Source organism: Ipomoea triloba, chromosome 11, assembly GCF_003576645.1.
Source record: "Ipomoea triloba cultivar NCNSP0323 chromosome 11, ASM357664v1".
Classification (NCBI taxonomy): domain Eukaryota; kingdom Viridiplantae; phylum Streptophyta; class Magnoliopsida; order Solanales; family Convolvulaceae; genus Ipomoea; species Ipomoea triloba.
This window is the reverse complement of record NC_044926.1, coordinates 22325963-22349313: the sequence shown is the minus strand read 5'-3', so window position 1 is coordinate 22349313 and position 23351 is coordinate 22325963. Positions and strand designations below refer to the sequence as shown.

The 23351-nt window shown below is 37.3% G+C and overlaps 1 protein-coding gene across 1 annotated transcript; it reads right to left on the bottom strand.

Moving 5' to 3' along the window:
• Positions 1 to 11079: 11079 nt before the first annotated feature.
• LOC115996499 (stearoyl-[acyl-carrier-protein] 9-desaturase, chloroplastic) lies at positions 11080 to 15444 on the bottom strand. Its single transcript, XM_031235758.1, has 3 exons — positions 15139 to 15444; positions 12586 to 13090; positions 11080 to 11979 (listed from the first exon to the last, which is right to left on the bottom strand). Exons 1-3 carry the CDS (start codon positions 15279 to 15281, stop codon positions 11419 to 11421), a joined length of 1209 nt encoding a protein of 402 aa, XP_031091618.1. The 5' UTR covers positions 15282 to 15444; the 3' UTR covers positions 11080 to 11418.
• Positions 15445 to 23351: the final 7907 nt, after the last annotated feature.

Below are 23351 nucleotides of genomic sequence, written 5' to 3'. Positions count from 1 at the left end.
CCTGTTTGCTAGTATCGGTACAAATCCTAGTTATGTCTGGAGGAGTATTTTGAGTGCGCAATCGCTGCTCAAGAGTGGACTACTTCGTAGGATTGGAGATGGCAAGAACACACTAATATGGGGGAGCCCATGGATACCCAGGTTCCTGGTTTTACGATGGCTATGCCTCCTTATCCAGGATTGCAAGACTCAATGGTTCACTCCCTTTTTCAAGTACAAAGTAAGGCATGGGATGTAGACGTTGTGACTGATTTATCTGATCACGACATGGTTGTCCATATTCTTAGTCTCCCTCTTTCCCCTATTGCAGTACACGACAACTGGTATTGGATTTTTGAGCACCGGGGAGCCTACTCCATCAAGAGTGCGTACAGGCAGCTTCATTAGATTACTAACGGGGATACACAAATTTCAAATGTATTCTAGAAGAGATTATGACATCTTGTTGTGCCTAATAAAACTATGATTTTCTTAGGGAGGTGTGCTCAGGGTATTCTCCCAACTTCTANTTTTTTTTTTTTTTTTTTGGGTAATAGCCGGCGGCATTTTGCATCTTATGATTGTTTGGTGGTGATACCGTATTTGTACTAGTTGCCAAATTTAGTATAAATAATCTTATGGATTTTTGTAGGTAATGTTTCAACTTTGTACTTTCACATTGTGAGCAAAAATGATACTCCGTATAAAACAATTTCCAAAATATGGGGGCCAAGGACAATGGGTGCACCCACCTGTCATCACTAGCAGGCTTCCTTCTACGAAGTTCTACGTTAACTTAACTTTTTAACTAAAAATAAAGTTCTCATTTGTCTGTGCAAGGTGATTATTCAAATTGTTGAATAATGTATTTTTGAAATAATTTTCACTAGTATATTAAAAATCATTTTAACGTTACACAAATGCCATTATACTTTAAATCAACCTATATTTAGAATTTAAAAGATAATGATATTTCTGTAATTAAATAAAGTTTAAATGCATAAAAAATATAAATTTATTCTAAATTATGTGTACTTATGTAAAGTTAGGTGTAGTTATGTAAAATTAGGGGACAGCGTCACAGAGTTCGTCTTTGGGTGCCTTAACACTTGCTCGTTGCGGGCTGGTCTAAATGATACTCCGTACTAATGTGGTGCTAATACCACAAAAATAAGTTCCGGAGGGTGTTGGAGACCTTTGTCCAATTGCCTTATGCAATGTCTTGTACGAAATCATGGCTAAAGTGCTTACGAATTAAATGAAGGATATGTTAGGGCTAGTAGTCTCTGAGAATCAAAGTGCCTTTGTTCATAATCGTTTAAAACGTAGAAAACTGAGTGGAGTTGGGTATGCAACGCTGAAACTAGATATGTTGAAGGCATATGATCTGGTTGAATGACAATTTTTGGAGGGTATGCTTGCTAAGTTGGGTTTTGCCCTTGATGGTTTGATCTTTTGATGAATTGTGTTAAAATGGTTCGATATGAAATTTTGGTTAACGGAGAGAGTTCCAGGCATATTATTTCCTCTCGTGGTCTACAATAAGGAGACTCTCTTTCCTCGTATTTATTCATTCTTTGTGAGGAGGGTCTTAGTACACCGTTATATGATGCTGAGTTGAATGGGAAAATCCATGGTTGTAAGGTGGCATGTTCTGCCCCTTCAGTCTCTCACCTATTTTTCGCCGACGACAGTTTGTTATTCTTCCGGGCAAGTGAGGACGAGGTCGCGACTGTTAAGCGATGCTTAGAGCTGTATGAAAAAGCGTCTAGGCAGATGGTTAGTCTTAACAAGTTTTGTATCGTTTTCAGTCGCAATACGCTAGATGCTGTTTGTGCTAACGTGGGATCCTTACTTGGCGTGAACAGAGCTGTGGACTTTGGCCAGTACTTGGGTCTCCCTTCATGTATTAGACAAAATAAAACTGTGGTCTTCAACTGCATTGAGGAACACATATGTCACTGGCTCTCAGGTTGGAATAAGAACGCACTATCTAAAGCCGAAAATAAGGTCCTTCTCAAAAGTGTTGCCCAAGCTATGGTTACCTACACGATGAGTGTCTATAACCTCCCTAAATCTTTCTATGATTGAATTGAGAAGTTAATGAATGCTTATTGGTGGCGCAATGGTGGTGCTCATTACCAGGGAATTCACTAGGCGAGTTGGACTAGATTAGCTATTGCTAAGTCATGTGGGGAAATGGGTTTCAAAGATCTCCGTTTTTTCAATAAAGCTCTCTTGGGCAAACAAGGTTGGAGAATATTGCAGCGTCCGGATCCGTTAGTTTCTCACATTTTTAATGCCAAATATTTCCCTGCTACTGATTTCCTGTTTGCTAGTATCGGTACAAATCCTAGTTATGTCTGGAGGAGTATTTTGAGTGCGCAATCGCTGCTCAAGAGTGGACTACTTCGTAGGATTGGAGATGGCAAGAACACACTAATATGGGGGAGCCCATGGATACCCAGGTTCCTGGTTTTACGATGGCTATGCCTCCTTATCCAGGATTGCAAGACTCAATGGTTCACTCCCTTTTTCAAGTACAAAGTAAGGCATGGGATGTAGACGTTGTGACTGATTTATCTGATCACGACATGGTTGTCCATATTCTTAGTCTCCCTCTTTCCCCTATTGCAGTACACGACAACTGGTATTGGATTTTTGAGCACCGGGGAGCCTACTCCATCAAGAGTGCGTACAGGCAGCTTCATTAGATTACTAACGGGGATACACAAATTTCAAATGTATTCTAGAAGAGATTATGACATCTTGTTGTGCCTAATAAAACTATGATTTTCTTAGGGAGGTGTGCTCAGGGTATTCTCCCAACTTCTACTGCTTTAAGTGCGAGGCGCATTCAGGTTCCTACTCTGTGGCCATTTTGTACTAATGCAGATGAGAGTCTAGTTCACTTGTTTCTTCATTGTGACCACACGAAACACTTGTGGTCGGTTGTGGATTGTTCTCCAAATCATGTTCTCAATTTTACTTTTATGGAAGCCTTCCTTGCATCCTTCTTGGAGGGAGGTGGCGAGAAGGCTGTTTGTGTCGCTGGACTCGCTGCCTTTTTGGAGAGTATTTGGTACGTGCATAACCAAGTGGTATGGAATGCAACATCTTTATCCAATTTTAATATCCCATCCATGGTGCATGCGCAGGTGGAGTCTTGGAAGCAAGCACGTATTCCTACTGAAGGAGCACAGAGTCCTGAGGCTTCCAGAGGTTCTTGATGTAGTATGTAGGGTGATATGAAAATGAATATGAATTGTCGTTCCACTGAGGATTGGGGTTTATGGCGCGCAAGGAGCGGTTACCTAAACTCTAGGCACCAAGGTATTGGAATCCATAAGAATCTAAGTAAATCATATTTGGTTTGGGATTGAAACTAGAATATTTTTGGTATTTTGGATTAAATGAAAAACAAGATTAAAACTAGGATAAAATTCAATTGGGAAAAATGGGTTAAATTAGGTGTATTACTCTATTGATGCATTTGACACTTAGATTGGGGGAAGAACATTAACCCTAGGTTCTTGAGGCAATCACGAAAGAATAATGGTTTCCACAAGGATTAGAACAAGGGTTGCTCCATTTCCATGGTGAATCATCCTAAATTCTTTAAGAACAAAAGTTTTGTAAGCCCTAATCTACCCTTATTTCCATAGAAGAGAAATTGAGTTTGAGATTGGGAAGGCTCAAGTCTTCTATCCAATTCTCATTGTGATGAAAGACTTTCCAAAGACAAACAACAATCACTGCGCAATAATTATTGGAAGATAGAATTAAAACTCAATTCAAACTCAAGAACCCTAAATGGGTGATCATCACCTTTATGCAATAACTACATAGCTAGCATCAATAAACACAATCTAACTCAAATAAAGGACTACTCACTCATTTGTAAGATAAACATAGCAATATCAAGTAAAGAAATCATAAATGTGCAATAAATGTAAAGAAGCGAGATGATGAAGAAATAGACCACTCTTGCAGAAAAATCTCGATCTTTCTTTCCCTGGACAAGCAGATTTTCAAGTCTATTCCACCTATAGCAAGGCAAGATGCAAAGAGTTAAAGAGTTACTCTGTAGACAGTACAAGTCCATCAAGTATTTACCAAGGAAACAACAGCCAAATTAAGTGTAAACGGGAACACACAGATACATTAAAGAGAGAGTGAGGAGAGAATACGAGTATAGAAGCCCTGGTTTTCAGACTTGGAGGAGAGGAAATAGAGAGGAGTGGTGACGACAAATTTGAAGAAATAGAGAAGTATGGTTGCGATGAAGAACCTCGCAATGGCTAAGCTCGCAGAATGCAGATCTGGTTTTCTCCTCAAAAGCGTGGGGGGCATCAGCGACAGCAGCTGAAGGACTTCTGGTCGAGTGGCGTCAGCGGTGGCGGAGAGCGAGTGGTGAGCGTCGTCAACGGTGTGAGGCGTCGGTGTGGGCAGCGACAGGTAGCAGTGTTGGCGGCAGTTCTCCTCGAATGGCACCAGCAGCGGCTGAATGCAGTGGCTCTCTGGAGGGAAAGAAGACGGGGAAGACGGTGGCAGCAACGGCTGAAGCCCCTCAGATCTGTTTGTGAAGGTCGTGAAGCAATAAGTTTTTTTTGCTCGAAAATAATGTTTGTGACGGAAATGGCTTCTCCTCATATTAGATTTGTTTTTCGCGTAAGTTTTGGGGAAAGTGGGTCGACTTTCCGCGGTACCCATAGAAGCGGGTGTCGCGGAAATTAAATTCTTATTTAAATCACTTACTTTCCGCGACACCTACTCCCTATAGGTGCCGCAGAAAGTTAATTAATATTTTAATAATTTACTTTTCGTGGCACCCGTTCTAGGTGGGTGCCGCGGAAAGTAGTATCTTTTATTTATTTTTGAGAATACACTACCATGTGTAGTGTAAAATTATCCTTATATGATCAAATTTGTAGTAGTGTGAGCTATTACTCGTTGGGCTTGGAATCCCAGTTAGGGGGTGTGCACACTTAAGGTAGCGGTCCTGATTCCACATGTGACTTATGAGTTATGATGAGTTATAAGGGAGTAGATCTTTGGGACTCGGTCCTTGTTGAGGTCTTAAACACATGGTGGTGACCTCACCTCCCTTTATGTATGAGAAAGATGAAAGGTTTCCTCCAGTATTATTATTAAGAAATGACTATTTTCTTATGATGTGATAACTGATCCCAAGTGAAGTATTAAGAAAGCATAATTATATTCTTGGCTATGAGCCACCTTTTACTCTTTATAATGAGCATGATACTTATATATTATAATATGAGTAAATCATATCCTTACCTTGATAGCATATATAATTCCTTATAATGTTATAGTTATTCATGATACTTAAACTCTATTTACTGAAGTATTGAATCCTTTTCTAGTTACACCCATAATCATGTAAGTATGATCTATGTGACTTAGTTTGAAACCAAATATCCTATGCATGCAACCTCTAAAATGATTATGTTATTTGGTGATTGTATTCTCATGAAGTGATATGATATTTAATATTGTACATCCATGAAGTTATATGATATTTAGTATTGTACACCCATGACTCTATATGATGCCTAGTATTGAATATCAATGATTCTATATGATATCTAGTACAGTATATCCCAAGAACTTATGTTACAAGTTGATGTATAATGTGATTATGTGTATCAAACCTCAAGTTTTCCAATCTATATATGTATAAACTATTTTACAAGGTGGAGTTGTTTATACTTAGCAATTATGCTAATCGGGTGTTTTCTACTTGTTTTATATAACCGGTTTCAGGTTCAGTTTGATGTTGCTGAGCGCGTTCGAGGAGTTAGATTGAGTAGCCTTGTTTTGTATCTAACTCCTAGATAGTGACTCTTGTTAGCTATATTTTGTAGAGCATGTAATGACTCTAATGATTAGCTTACCTCTAGACTTACCTTGTGTTTTGTATGGTGCTTAGACACTGGGTCAGTGACCCTTATGATATCTTTTGAGGATTATGAATGTTTAGTTAGATGACTTAGCCTTGTAGCTATCCCTGTATGGGTAGCTATGACGGTAGCATCCCCCTTGTGTTTTGGGCTTAATCTATCTAGTGATAATAGCCAGTTGGGTTTAATCCTGTATTTATACTTTAAATTAAATGTATATTGGTCTAGGCTCAAGTGTTAAATTTGGGGGTGTTACAGTCATGGTGAGCTAACTGGTTAAAAGACCTACACAAGCGTTTAGCCTTAACAAATTGTTCACTAGCTAACTCCATTGAGGATTTAAACCACTTCCCATACCCTTTATTTTTAGCAATGGTAGGAGGCCGTACAACAACGTTAGACGAAGATGGCAAACCACAAAACGACCGAATAATATCTCTCTTACAATTACTTGGGTCAACAGGAGCATCACCACTTGTGAATGACTCTCTATGCTAATTCAGCAAATGCGCTAGCTGCATCAGGCGCTTAGTATTACCACATGCACGACCAACAGAATTGTAAAACTCATTCCAAACTTGCATGAGTGCACAATTTGCACCTCCAACCCCAACACTAGCGTCCACCCAAGCACCCTCAACTTCATAAATTGGCAGCATGCATGCATCACGAGTCAGAATACATTCCATGCGTGAATCCTTAAACACCAAAAACACATGCCTACACAACAACCCAACCCGATGGAACATCCTACAAGTGTAAGCAACGAAGTAGTTAGAAGTGTTAACGAGCACATTAAATGATCTCCCATCACCATCTTCAACCATAAAGCGCCTAAAATCGCCATCATGTGTTTTAGAGAGGATTCGAGATGAATAACACCCAACATAAATCTTGGACTACACATCGTAAAAAACCATAATGGTATAAATCACCGCTGCATGATGCTCAATCATCAAAGGGCTCTTATCTTCTTGAATATCAATGGACCCTCAAAGAGCTTCAAGTGTGCGTTAATCGGCTGAGTGACAAGATTGATCAGTTGATGAACGCCAATGATGCCAACAAGGGGGAAATGAGTACTTGTTAAGAGATTCAAATCCGAGGTGATGATAAACATGATGGTCATGGACCAGGAAGTGGTGAGCGAACCAGAGAAGAATTCTTGGCTCTCAAAGCTGACCCACCTCCTTCACCATCATCCTCGAAGAGGAAACAAGGACAACCCTCCAGAGGTCAAGCACCTAAAAGGATGAAGACAGAGACCACACGGGAACGTGATGGACAATTGCTCAACTATGTCCCATATGAAGAAGGGAGTGGAAAATGGTTCAAAGATTGTAACATTCCACCCTTCTGGAAGTCCAAATCTGACAGGGACAGAGTCCTATACGTAAAGGATCAAAATGAGCGTATTTTTTAGAAGAGAAAGGAAGATGAGAAGATCTTCAAAGAGCAACAAGATGGACAGAGAGCCTTTGAAGAATTTATGAGAATACTTGAAGATGCAAATAACTTAGGCATAAATGTAAGAGATGATTTGAGGGTGAAGGGCATTATACAAATCATGACAGCAACTCGCCATAGCTTCTTTGATGGGATGAATGCGCCTGAATTGATAGAGTGGTGGAAAAGACGAATTATCAAAGCAAGAAATCTTGGCGAAGCCACCCAAAATTATCTTATGTTGAAAATAAATGACAAGTATTCGTATATGATTCAAGGCTTGAACGTAATTGAAGCCAGAAGAGTAATCAACGATATGATAGATTTAAGGAATGCTGAAGAACTGGAAAGACTCAATCGAAAGAAGATTAGCGAAGACAATGAGAAGATATAACCTTTAGTCCTTTCTATTTCTGAATTGCTATATCTTGTAATTTTTGCTTTTTGGGATAAATAAAAGACAATCTTTTGGGGTCTATGCGTGTGTGTGTGTTCTATCTAGTTTTTATAACTCCTCGTTCTATGTTTTGTTAAACTCCACTATTCGGCTATGTTAATAAAAATCCACTTTTGGATACAAGTAGCCAAATAGTTCGAGCATTGGTGTTGGCATCATTAAAAAGGGGGAAATTGTTAGGAATCCCGAGTCATTGATTTTGATGATACCAAAGACCCGATGAGACCCCCCCCCCCAATCTTTTACTTTGTCTTTTATTTTCTAGAAGGACGAATCCTTGTCAAAGAACTCGTTTTGGACGAGTCCATACAAATCAAGAGCAACTCTCAGTCAAAATCTAAAGCTATCAAGGACGATGACTTTGATCCGAAGACTTGAAGTTCGAACACTTGAAGATCAAAGACATGAAGACTGAAGATGTACAAGGCCGAATACTGGAAGGACCGAACTCTTGAAGACCGAATAATCAAAGATGATTAATTCGAGGAGATGATGAGAGAATGATAAGGTCAATCATTCTCACGAGTACCCAAGGCACTAGAACTCTAAAAGACATTCTCTAAAATTTTGTCTTGTCCATAGCCTTGAGGTTGGGTATGACCAGAATGTCAAATGGATCCTAGGTGGTGATCCCAAGGAGCATTAAATGACATGTCCTTTTGTGTAAGACAAAAGACAAATTGTCTTCACACTAAAGTAGACAAACGGCTAGAAAGTACTGACACTCACAAATGGTCATATTTTACCTAGCGGATATTACACACTGGACATAGGGTTTTGAATTTCAGTTTCCCTCCAACGGAACTAAAGGTGTGGAACTAAAGTTTACACCTATAAATACCCTTGCTCCTTTCCATTTGGACAAGTTAGTTGACATACGCGAAAAGCATTAGCAAGCAAAACTAGTGTGCAAAATATTCAAAAGCTCAAACTCTCAATCTAGTTTTAAAAAGGAGATCTTGTTGAAGTTCAAGCGTTAAATCAAGAAGCTCAACACAAGATTTCCACGTTGGAGAAAATCTTCAACCATTCCAACCAATCTCTACTTTGGTGAAGTAGAAAGAGGCGGAGTAGACTTTGAAGAAGTTGAAAAACCTATTGAGACGTGACTGCCGGACTTGGTGATCAAAGGAGCACGTTGTAGAAAGGATATTGTACTATTAAGGAGACAATGGTGCAATCCTTCACAAGTTGTGAAGAAGAGTAGAGTAGACTTAGTTAACAGCCGAACCGCTATAAAAATCTCTCTCTCTCTCTCTCTCTTTTACTTTTACGTACTGCATTGCATACTAACAACCAAACCTAATTTTACAACCATAAAAATCGTGCAAAGTGAACTTAAAATTTGTTGAAAGTTTATCTATCCGTTGCGTTTATCTTTGATCAACTTCGGTCTCCTTAAGGGTTCATTCTTGCAAAAAGTTTTAAAATTCCTTGTGAGTCTANCCCCCCCCCCCCCTTCTAGACTCACATCATATCAACCGGGACCAACATTTAGTTTTTGCAAATGAAATAACTTGAAATGGGTTTATAATTAGTGTGGGTAGGGGTTATTTCTCAGTTTTTTACTTCAGCAAGTTAATGTATATTTGTGGGTCCCTTTTGAGCATAAACACAGATAAATTTGCAAATGAATTACGCATGTGCGCGTTTCGTGCACCTACTATGCGCCTAGCTGGCGTGTAATTCTTTTCTGCCTGCATTGTTTCTTTCTGACTGCTTTCTGGCTTTTCTACCGTTTTGCTCAAACTTTTTTATTTTTCATCTTTTATTTTTTATTTTTTATTTTTTGTTTTGCTTCCTCTCCTCTCCATTCTCTTTCCTACAAGGATTGATAAAACCATAAAAAAACCAATACTGATATTCTAATAAGGATGCTCTAAAGCGGACATAGACCAAGTTATACCTGGACACAACAAGAGGGCGAAAAGCAGTGAAATGACAACACCGCAACATTGGCAAAAAAAGAAAAAAGAAACATGATTATCTAAACATATGTACACACAACAAAACTAAAGATGTACACTAATCAACCACCCAACCCCTCGGCCCCCGGCAACACCCAAAGCAGAACACATGTGAATACGTGCACATAAAGACATACTTAAATGCTCACAAATACAAATACCAACACAGTCCTGCGCAAATAACGTGGTGAAAACACGGTGGAAAGGAGAAACTGCCACACATGGGGAAAAAAACCAGCAAAACATACGTGCACACCATTACAAATAATAATGCACACAACCCCACACCGCATGCCCTATAATTAAGTTAGTGCCTCTAGAACGGTAAACCACCCAATACGTGCACACACAAACATACCAATGTGTGCACACAAACAAAATGCACAAACTTGGTCGTATGGTATGTAGCATCAAACGACACAACATCACCAAAACATGCAAAATTCCTCTGCACCATATAATCCGCTCAAAACACCCAGCAAAGCTTGTCATTCTCGTCCACATCGCAATCAGAGAAAATTTTAGTACACACTTCGCATTTATGGAGAAATTTGTCAAGAATTCGCATCATCACCCCCAATATACATCATCAAATCCCCCTCAAAATTACAAAAATCAAGCCCCTATATTTAAATACCCACCCACCATTTCTTTATAAAGCTTAAAAAATTTAATAGGGCCAATAGTTGCCTTAGCGCAACTGGCAATAAAATTATGATGCCCAAGATTCAACTTGGAATTAGCTCTCAAAAAAGGTCTAGACACCTCCGAGCCAATCATTATTGCATGGACCATGGTCCACACAAATAAAAAGTACATTATTTTTATACTAAAGGTACATTATTTTTGTACTGTAGGTACATTATTTTAGGGTACATTATTTTTGTACTGAAGGTACATTATTTGATATATACTATCAAATAATGTACCTACAGTACAAAAATAATGTACCTTCAGTACAAAAATAATGTACTTTTTATTTTTGGTCCACGCAGCTGTGTGGACCATGGTTCATGAAATAATTTGCCCCTCCGAGCACGAACAATGGTTGTGCCGCTCTTCTAAGTTCTAATGGTTATGGAGAAAATATGTCGGCAGAGTTAGAAGGGGAAAGTTCTTTGAATGCCAAGAAATTTTTAAAAACTTTAAAAGTATAAAAAGAACCACTTAATTTTTAAAAACCTGAATTGAATATTACTTAAAGTTTATATATATAAAAAAAATAATTCATACTAGTGTTAATTTAATACACCAATGCTTTTGCTTGAAGCATTTATGTAAAAGATGCTCACACCCAGACCAGACCGACTGCAAAATCATGGTGTTTCATTGGGGCATTCTACTGCCAAGGGGATACAGATTTCTGAATTACACCAGAACATCAACCACATACACAGGCATAGTAGCTGAGATTGAAATGTTATACAAAATATTTAGACTCACACAAACCGTCTTTATTCTATGGAGCTTTAACAATTGAACTAAAAATAACAAAGATTCTATAGGAGTTGTTTCGACTTCATTGCATCTAATGATGAAGGGATGAGAGATATGATAATAAGTTGAAGCCATAACCTGTTGTTTTTTGTGATCCTGATGGTTTGCTACTGAGTAAGTGATTTTGTCTTTAAATAGTTGCTTGCACTCAAAGTTTAATTTCTCTGCCGAAAACCCAGCTAAAAGGAACATCATTTCGCTGCTTGGCCCTTGCTTGTGCTCTCTCTTCCAATCTCCTAATCCGTGGAGCCAGTCCACACACATAATCTTGTGCTTTACACCCCTCACCGGAAAGACCAGTCATTTTTTCCACCTCCCACCTACCGACCAAAAATTCCAGTATATCTGCATAGTCCTTAGCTGTATATACTCCAAGTCGCTGAGCCACGGCAGAGAAATGTTCAAAAAGATTATCGTCCCTGCCATCGTACATGAGGTGAGCTGGCATGGAGATTTTTTTCCTCATCATGTCAGCAAGAGCCAAGACTGTGCCATTTGGATCAACTTCAAATAGCTTCTCCACAATCTTGGTGTAAGCAGTTTCATGGCGCTTCTCATCTGATGCAATTATGCCACATATCTGAGCTAGTTTCAGATCACCATGCTCCTTTGCATGCCTAGCTGTGTTGCCATGGGAAATGAAAGTTGCCCTCTCCTGGAACGAAGTGTAGATGAAACCCAGGTACGGGTTGTTTTCTGTGCGAGGATCCTGGAATTTATTACAAAACATTAATAACCAGATCATCTGTAAAGGAGGAGTGTTTCATAAACATAAAACAAACTAAACCACACCATAATGAAATCAGATTTAGTGAAAACACAAATCTCAATAATCTCATAAGAAGTTGAAGCCATTTCATTTCAAGTCTACATGCCAAACTTACAAAGAGAATAGATTTGTTTAAACAAAACATATATCAATTTCAAGTCTAGCAGGTTTGTTTTTTTTTATTTCCCCTTTTCGCTTCAAAGTGCAACTAATGCTTATAGTCTATGAGGACAGAAAATGGATGACAGGAAAATGGAAAACAAAATGCATTGCCTTGTATCCAGTAAAAAACTAAAAAAAGCATAAAGCCAATGATCCTTTATTGCATTTACATGAAGTTATAAAATTCAAAGTTGAAAGGTGGTAATATACACAGAGAAACTAAAGGTGGAACTGCTTTCTGGCATTTTGATAGCAGAAGCTATACTGTGAAAATCTTTCAAGACAACTAGTGAAAATATTAAATAATCTCATTAAATCCTAATGTTCTCCATTCACATTAAAAGTTCTTTCAGGTAAAAACATAAAATAATTTAATAATCTCACCATCCCAGAACCAATCAGGTACTGAATTGTTTTTTCAATTTGCTTCATGTCAACTCGTCCAGAAAGATAAAGGTACTTGTTAAGAAGGTCACCATGCCTATTTTCTTCTGCTGTCCATGCCCTTGTCCAAATAGCCCAAGGGGTAAGACTGGCACCTGTTTCATCACGAACACCATCAAGGGTGTTTAGCATAGTCTGGTAAGTTGGAAGGGCTTCCTCTGTGATCATATCTCCGACCAATACAACAAAGTAGTCATCAGGCAATTCCTTGCACCTTTCCCTCAGATCTTTCACCTGTTCATCAAATCCTTCTGAGGAAGGATCTGGCAGAAAATCACTTGGCTGCCAGCATTTCTCAACAGGCTTCAAATGGACCAAGAGATTTTGTTCAGCCCAGTTCTGCAAGGAATCAAAAATTTCCCTCTTTTCCGGTGACATTGAGTGTTTAACTTGAACATGTACCTCTCTTGGAGGACTGAAAGGCTTCTTGAAGTTCTCAGTTTCCCTAAAATTAACAGAATTTAGTGAGGACGGCATGCTTTTGAAGGCATGACAAACTGAAGATGTCGAAGCGACAAAACTAAAACACTAGGGAAATGCAGACGTAAAGAACAGTGACAAATTGGTTTGACATTTATTCGATGAAGAATGTACAATTAAACTTTCATGCAAGATGTAAGACCAGAAATACATTCGAGATACAAGACCCAATAGAAAGGAGGAGAAAAATAGCATCAGTGTAAAGCTAAGCTTCCAGAGAAAGTTACACCCACAAAGCATGGATTACTTATTTACTTCACAGCATGATGCACTCTTTGGAATCATTATTTCCTCAACAAAATTCCAAATCAACCTTTAACTACTCTTTAAGATATTTATATCACTTAATTAGCATCCTCACACTAAAATCCAGCCTTGCCAAATTGTAACTTGTAAGTTGTATATTTATATATAATACATAATTTGACAACACCATATGGGGGTATATGATTATTTTAATAATTAATGCTAATTTGCAAAGAAGTGGAAGTGAATTTAAGAACATCTGTGGCAGTAAAGTTACACAAGACAAGGCTCCAGAATACTAGAGAGTAAATGAACAGAGCATCCATTTGTAAACGCAGAAAATCAAGGTAAACTACCTACAGTAAAGATGAAAAACTGCAAGTGGTAAGTCAACAAAAAATCATGTGTCTAAAAGATTAAACCACTAAAGAACAGGAAACTTTGCCCAATCACTACCTAAAAAAGAAACAAAAAGTCAAGAGGCACAATCCTAAATTAAAAAGAAATGATAAACCCGTAATTGGCATAAAGTAAATCAAAGCATAACAGCTCTGACATCATAAAACCTATGCGAAACCAGAGATGAAAAGAGCCAATATCAGATTATCATTTCACATAAAAGAAATTATGGAACTATAACTGAGAGACAAGTGGGCAAAAAGAAATACTACGGAGTAGATGTTTTGAGGGACTGGAAGATCTATTGCCATATCATAAAATGTGGCATTTTGAGACTTCTATTTTTGGTGCGAGGAGATGCCAATTTTATATTTTGCATTTATGGATTGTTTGAGCTCCTTGATTTAGAATTTTGTATTCCTGCACTATCCTTGTGGTTTTGCTTACTAATAAAATTTATCTTGTCAAAAAGAAAAACAGAGTGAGAAGGGGCATTATAATTTCCAAGTAATGCACTTAAATCTGCATAGCTTTTATCAACTTAAAATAAATACTACTCCGTATTATATATTTTATTGACTTAAAGCATTGAAGATCTATTCCAGCATTGATCTGGCTGCAAGCAACAATCCATATAGTCCGAAGGAAGCTGAACTACACCAAAGCCCTGTGTGCAGCAGAAACCACCTACTTGCAACAGACAGATTTTAATTTCCTTCAAAAGAAAAGGAAACAACAATACAACAATAAAAAGAGGTACCTTAAGAGTCAAACCAACTATTTCCAACCAAAGCTGATAGAACTCCTAATAAGCACTCTCACATTAATAATAAAAACCAAAACATGGTTATTCTTTACAGAAGGGATATCTTCTAGCTATAACTAATAGAGAAAATATTCATCAGTGCCATATTAATAATAATAATAATAATAATAATAATAATAATAATAATAATAATATTATTATTATTATTATTATTATTTATTTTTTGGGGGGTATTGATAGGAATTGCACTGATACTTCCTAACTATTGATGGATTGAAAATCATACTTTGTACCTAGAATTTACAGCTTTATGTCGCTAAGCAAATAAAGACAGCAAAGTATCACTACATCAAATTTCAAAATGCAATCTAATTTGTGATTCAATCCAGAGAGAATCAAGAACACATGCATCCCGAACAAAGAAAAAAAGAATAATAGAGACAATAAAAATGAATCACATAAAGAAACTCACTTGGTATAAATCAAGAGAAAAGCAATCAAAGCAATTGACAAAAAAGAAAAAGGCAAGGTTTTTCCCGGCCGACATTGAATAGTATGAAAAATGTTTAACGAAAACAATTTGCGAATAACAAGAGACTCACAGAGAAGTGTTGGTGGGAGGATGGAGAGTGGAAGCCATAGAAACTCTGTAAGATCTGAGACTAGTAAATGAAGGAGAAGCACGCATTTTCGTTTTAATGGTGGATTCCACATTTGCAGCCGCCCAGTTCAGTTTCAGAGCCATTCTCGATCGCTTCGCCTCTAGCTTGCTTTCTTTGCCTTCAGCTAATTATCTACAACTATCAATGCGCTGCAAGGAGAGGAAAGGGTAGGTGTTGAGAGAGAAAATCACGAATGTTGAAAGAGAAAGACGCAAAAATGCGGCGAAGATAGATACAGAGAGAAGCTAATGGCCGGCTCGAAACGATGGTGACGGCCCATATAAGAACAGGCCGGTTAAGATTCGGATTTACGGGCCGATAACGGTCGGGTAGGCAAATTATTGTGTGGACCATGGTCCACACAGCTATGTGGACTATAATCAAATGTACATTTTTAATGTACTAAATGTACATTATTTTTGTACTGAATGTACATTATTTTTATACTATAAAAATAATGTACAAAAATAATGTACATTCAGTACACAAATAATGTACATCCCCTGAATATAATGTACATTATTTTTATACTGAATGTACATCATTTTTATATTGAATGTGCATTATTTAATAGCATGCTCCACACAGCTGTGTGGACCATGGTCCACACAATAATAATTGGGTCGGGTACAATTGTTATATTGCGAATTTGATACAAAATGTCATTCAAATTATATAGATACAATTAATATATTATGTATCATCATTTAATAAATTATGTTTTTATTACCATTAATATATTATGTTTATGTAATTAACATATTATGTGTATTTAGTCAATAAATTTGTACATTTAATTAATATATTATGTACTTTTAATTTATTTATATGTATATAATTGGTTAATTAAATACACATAATATATTAATTGAATGCACATAATATGAATGTTATTTTATACTAGAGTCCACAATATAGGATGAACTCTGGTCCATGGTATAATTTGCCAGTCAGAAAAGCAAAAATACCCATGGGCCAAGGTCCATCTTATATTGTGGACGTTAGTCCAAAACGATATTCAAATTATGTAGATGTAATTAATATATGATGTATATTCAGATAATAAATTATATATCTACTACGATTAACATATTATGTACAAACAATTAATAAATTATGTACCTATTATAATTACAATAATTAAATATTATGTACACTCACTTAACATATTATATACCTGCAATTAATAAATTATGTATTTGCAAATTAGGCGGGGTGAACTAAAGAGTCTGCCAATAAAACGGGCCAAAAATCTCAAAGCCCGCGACATCCTTCTGGCGCAGCGGGGCGGGCTAGCTTGTCAGGTTAAGCCCATTTTGGTAGCTCTAATCATGTTTAATAACATTTGTTATATATAGAGTCATCAAAACAAGCCGATCGGGCTGGGCCTACCAATACAATGGGCTTAAGGAAGGGCGGCCCACCCCTCGAGTTTAGGCGAGATCCCGCTAGAAATCTAAAATCCTAATATTATAATTGTTGGCTTTACAGTCACGCGAAAACCGTTTCGGATGGCCAACACTACCGTAGAACTTAAAGAAGATATCAAGGAAACAAATACAAGAGTAATTTAAAGAATGATTATACTCGCATTCAAATCGGGAATCCCTTACAATGTGACCCCAAGGGGGTATTAATACAAGCATAACGAGCCTACACAAGGAAATAAATAAAATTCTTAACAAATATAATTTAGGAAAGTAATTTGGAGCTGACTAACTGACATAAAAGTTACCAAATTCCAATTTAGACAAGATTCTCCGAATTTTGCCGAATATTCCTAATTCTGCGCGGTAACCGCCTTTTAGGGCGCACCCGGTCGGGCGTCGCCTCTTGACTGCCTGCATGAACTGAGCCACACTAGTCGTGCAACCCGGGCTACATGTTCATCGAACTGGTTAGTCAACGGGCTTCAGATACCGGTCTTCTCGGGTTGGGTACCCTAGTCGGGGTATCCATCACTAGTCCCTCACTTTCTCGAGCTCTTGAAAGACAACGACTTGGGAAAGTAATCCTTCGATTGATTTCCTTTAAGCACACTACTTTCGAGCAGGCAGTCACCTTTGTTAATTTTGCAATGTAGCTAAACACAATACCGCTTCTCGGTCAGATCGCAACCCATTGGGCTCATACCTCCCGACCGACTACGTTCCCCAACTAATCTCAGTTTTCCCGACTGCTTCTGCAACCGTCGCCATTAATAGGCGTAATCATTGTGCCTCCTTGATTTTCGCCGCTTACCTTTTTCGAGGCAATAACTGTCTTGTCTGCCAACCGTTATGGTTGACTCCCCGTCCATCCGATCCGAGACACATGTCGCGATCCCCTTATCCGGCCAACCTTATAAATACCCTTTAGTTTCCCTCCTTTCTTCTTTTCAATTTCTTTCCTTCTTTCCTTGGCGTTTTCCCTCCTTAGCTTCTCTGGTCGCTCCCTTCTTCCTCTGGTCACCTCTTCTCTACTGTCCAATTCGTCGCCTTCTCTTCTAAAGGTCAGTTTATTCCTTCCTATTTTCCTTCTTCAACATTTTTGGTCCTTTTTTCTTTGCAAATGTCGCCTTCTTCTTCCCGCCGCCAAGGCGACACTATCACTCTGGTAGCCTCTTCTTCTATCCAGCCAATAGCCGCCACCCAAGCCACCTCCATAACCCGAATCATAGAAAGAGATCTAGGCTACTTTGAGGATTTGGAGCGCTCAGTTCCTTGTCGTTTCTCCCTTTCCCCCTACCACTAGGCTCGACGGCGGAAACTCAAGAAGCTAGTTGACGACCAATCTCGGACCCACCAGAGGGTGGTTTCATTGGTATTCATTACCAGTCGGTTCGATGCGACTTCCGAGTCCCCATCTTCCCCTTCTTTAAGCTTATATGACTGACTGCGGTTGGTACTATGACCCCCACGTACGCGTAGATTCGTGCCCGGGATGGTCGCAAATTCCTGGATAAGCCGGAGTTCTCTCACAAGGGCTGGAAAGAGGAATTCTTCTTTGTCAGATCAACTACACCGCACCCAGCCTTCAATTTTCCTCTCACTTGGGCGGCCAGTGGTCGACCTGCTTCGTGAGGAAGGGCGACTGGTCAACTCCTGACAATAACTCCAACACCATCCTCTTCTTCTAAGGCCTGAAAAGGCCAGTTGTCGACCGACTTCTCAAGGAAGAGCGACTGGTCAGCTCCTAACTGAAACACCAAACCCCCTTTCTCCTTAGCCTGAAAAGGCTAGTAGTCGACCGGCTTCACAAGGAAGGGCGACTGGTCAGCTCTTGACAATAACTCCAACACCATTCTCTTCTTCTAAGGCCTAAAAGGCAGTTGTTAACCGACTTCTCAAGGAAGGGTGACTGGTCAACTCCTAACTGAAACACCAAACCCCCTTTCTCTTTAGTCTGAAAAGGCTAGTGGTCAACCGGCTTCGCGAGGAAGGGCGACTAGTCAGCTCCTAACAATAACTCCAACACTATCATCTTCTTTTAAGGCCTGAAAAGGCCAATTGTCGATCGACTTCTCAAAAAAGGGTGACTAGTCAGCTCTTAACTGAAACACCAAACCCCCATTCTCCTTGGCGTGTAAAGGGCAGTTGTGCACTCAACTTTTGTGCCAATATTTTCATAACTAATGGAGAAGTTTTATTACTCGAACTGAATAGTACACCAAACTATGGCTCAGCTTCTGCCCATTTAGTGAAGCAATCTATCGTGACAATGCAAAATCTGTGCCATCCGGGCTTGGTCTCTAAAGAAGCCGCTGCTAAACAAGCTCAAAGCTTTGCCAATGCCAATCAAGCTTGCAACTGATCACTCTACCCATTTCCATTGGATTTGGAATTAAACTACTGAATGCCTCCATTTCTTCTCGTGTCACTTGTAGGGGCATACCTCATCATTATTATACTTTACATTATATTTTCGTTTTCTTTCATACTTCTCATCTCTTTTCCTTTCATCCTCTTGCTTGTTCAAAATAACATACACAACTTGAGAACCTAATTAGCTTGCTTGATGTGAAAAAGGTAATCGAGAAATCATATTGTGTAGGGAGTGTGGTTGTGATTTTTGAAATATGAAACTATAGACATGCTACAAAGTGTAAAGCGAAAGGAGAATGATAAATCTTTCCTTTTAAAGAGCTTCAAAAAAAGAAAGAAAGAGGAGGAGTTGCATTTCCATGATAAATGCATTTGCATATCCCTGGAATTAGGAGAAACATTATAAGAGAGTGAAATTCCATCAATTCCCTCTAATTTAACGGACTTCTAACACCTGACTGAACGGAGTACCAAAATGGTTAAATTAACTCCTTAAGCCTAGATTAGGTAATCACTTCGTAATTGAAACTCAATTACGTTAATCAACATCATAAAAGCCAAGTATCATATCTCATACTCAACCAATTCAAGGTCACATCTCTATGAATCTAATCTACATTTCTATCTCCATCCAAAATAGGTTACTCACTCATGATCACAATGGAAATAACAATGAATTCATGATTAAAAAAAAAGGAAATCCATAATATGCACAAAAGATAAGATCAACGTATGAAAAGCAAATATGAAAATTGCAATGTAATACAAGTAGAATTGACTTATCTATTTGATGATGAAAATGTAAATCAAATCTTTAATCCTTGATCCAACAATGTAACGGAAATTGAATCTAACTACAAATTGAAATGAAATTGCAATGTAAATTGGAATTGAAAGAATAAATTCTAGGGTTCTAAGGAAATTGGTAGTTGAATTCTACTAGAGAGTAACAAACTAATGTCTAAAGGAAAAGAGTTCCAAAATATCAAAAAGTCTAAACTTTCCCATATAAAATCTAATTTCTCATATTTATATCTCATGAAATATGCTGCATCACAAGGCTCTCTCATGTCATGATGGCACCTCATGATGGCATTGATCACCTCGTACAAAATTACTTCATGCCACAATGTCACGCAGTGATGATAACTCGTGATAGCAGAAACTGCCTCTCAGATATTACCATCACAAACCATGGTTAGGCATAATGGAACCTCGTGACAATAGAGAAGGCATTTATGAAGTTTCCCTCAAGAGCTTCATGTTAATAAAGATGCCTCGTGATAGTAGAAGGTATCTTTTTGAAGTTCTCATCATTAGCCGTTATTATGCGTAATGCTTCCTCATGACAGTGCTGTTTTCGAATTTCAACTGATTTTGCTCACTTTTTCTCTATTTTGCCCTTGGAGTTTCCATTTTTACCTACAAAACTCAAGATTGCTTCAATAAGCTCCTTCCTACTTACTTTATCCAATAATTAGTCAATTTAAACGCAACCAAACTAATACTACCAAAAAGGATCAATTAATGCACAAGAAAAATAGACAAATTAAACACCTATCAAACATGGGGAGGGCTTGTGGGTTGATCATAACACATAACCTTTTTTGTTAAAAAATTATAAGTTTATTTGCTTGGTGTACTGATTATTATTTGTTGAAAATTTCATTAATTATTCGAAATGTTGACATATAGATTTTTTCATGTGTAGATACATTATCATGGTAGATCATTTGCAGTCTACTTCAACCTACTTCAAATTCTAAATCACATCCTAAGATGAGAGGTCCCACAACTTGCAAGAGATTGAAAAAGAATAAAGGAGGGGGGGGGGTGGGGGGGGAAGAAACAAGTATTGAGTTTGATGAGTATCAAAGACCATTCGGTCAATTTAGGAAGAACTTCAAGTCCTACATTGGTATTTTGGTTCAGTTGCAAGTGAATATTAATATCAATGATTAACATAAAGTTGACAAAGGACTAAATAATATAATTTTTTATGATGTTAAGGTATACAATACTTTTACATATTGATTTGAAAATTTAATATAATTTAAAAATAAGTATTGACTATTGATTTTTTTCTTGTGTGCAACCAGAAAGTGTTCAACATTGAAGATGATTAGATGAAAGAAATAGTATTAAAGGTTGTTGGGTAACGGTGGAAGGATTTCAAAACCAAATTAGTGAGTAAGTACACTAACAAGAACCACCCAAAATATGAATCTCCATGCGAGTTTTAGGATTCATTGGCTTAAGCACAATGAAATATTGTTAATGCAAATCGCATGTTTGAGGCGTTCACGGTATATTTAATTAATTAAGTTGCGGTAATAGTGTGAATGTGTTATCATTGAAATTACTAACATATCACTAAAATTATTGTTTTATAGGGAAAAAAGGTAAAAAAGCAAAGGTAAGACAAGAACAAGATGTACATCCACATTATTTATGATTTGTTGGATATGCAGGTAAAACACAAGAGTGGCTTGTAGCGTATCCTATTTCATCACGATCTTCATGTGCATCTATTAGATTGACATTTGCCTCAAATAATTGTGGTCTAGATTGAATTTAAGCAAGATCTAAAAAATGAGAAGATAGGAATTACTACATTCCCAATGGCAAAACACAATGGGTGTGGTTCAAAAAATTTTAAGTTATAACTAATAAGTTAATGCTAAGATTTAGTTTAATTATTTATTCAAACAGGTGAAGCAGTGTGAAGAAGTTTGACAAATAGACACCGTAATGTATTGTCAGCGGCTCTTGGTAAGTAAGAACATCCAAGCTCCGAAAGACATGTTGGTGTATACATGACTGTTAGGGAAGTGTTGGGAAAATTAGAGAATAGTAGGGGATGATTGGGTGGGCTTGTTTCAGTGGATGATGTTAGAAGTCAAGTCAACAGTGAATATGTAAGTAAAAATATTTCTATATATAAAATTATGTATATTTGGTATTATAATTTGTAAATTGTATTTACACATAAATGCTATAGGGAATTCCATGCATCTACGAATCAATGGGATAAAAGAGCAAAAAAATTTGTCGAATGAAAGAATGTTACGATAAAACAATAATGTCTACTTATTAATTTTTAGTTAATTAATTGTTAGCTAAATTACAATTAGGATTTACTCTTCATTTATGTTTTTTAGTATCCTCAATAATCGGGGAGTGTTCAGTGTGGATACTATGTTATGAAGTATTTGCATGAAATATGCACAAAATATACGTTCACTTCTTTGGATAAGGTACATAAAAATTGATTTAAACTAAGTATTTTGTAATAATTTAATTATAATTTATTATTAATATAATTAATAATTCATTTGTATGTATTTCAAGACAATATGGCATACTCCATTTAAGAAATAGACGAGATCGCGAAATGTGGGTTAATAAGTACTTTTATAAAGAGTCTGTCTAATGCCATAATATTGTGTGTATGCTGGAATAGTTAAGATGTTAATTATTGGTTTATATTGTGGATATTGTGTTGATGAATTGAATGAATTGTTGTGGATGGTTATTAGTTAATTAGGATATATTATTATTGATGGATGGATTGAATGGAATATTATTGTTGGATTGAATTGATTATTATATTGTGGATTATTGAATTGGATTATGTTGAATATTGTCAAGGTTGCAAAAATCACTAGGCATCCCCTAGTCTCCTGGGGGCGCCTAGAGCCGATTACTCGACGTCTAGGCNGGGGGGTGAAGAAACAAGTATTGAGTTTGATGAGTATCAAAGACCATTCGGTCAATTTAGGAAGAACTTCAAGTCCTACATTGGTATTTTGGTTCAGTTGCAAGTGAATATTAATATCAATGATTAACATAAAGTTGACAAAGGACTAAATAATATAATTTTTTATGATGTTAAGGTATACAATACTTTTACATATTGATTTGAAAATTTAATATAATTTAAAAATAAGTATTGACTATTGATTTTTTTCTTGTGTGCAACCAGAAAGTGTTCAACATTGAAGATGATTAGATGAAAGAAATAGTATTAAAGGTTGTTGGGTAACGGTGGAAGGATTTCAAAACCAAATTAGTGAGTAAGTACACTAACAAGAACCACCCAAAATATGAATCTCCATGCGAGTTTTAGGATTCATTGGCTTAAGCACAATGAAATATTGTTAATGCAAATCGCATGTTTGAGGCGTTCACGGTATATTTAATTAATTAAGTTGCGGTAATAGTGTGAATGTGTTATCATTGAAATTACTAACATATCACTAAAATTATTGTTTTATAGGGAAAAAAGGTAAAAAAGCAAAGGTAAGACAAGAACAAGATGTACATCCACATTATTTATGATTTGTTGGA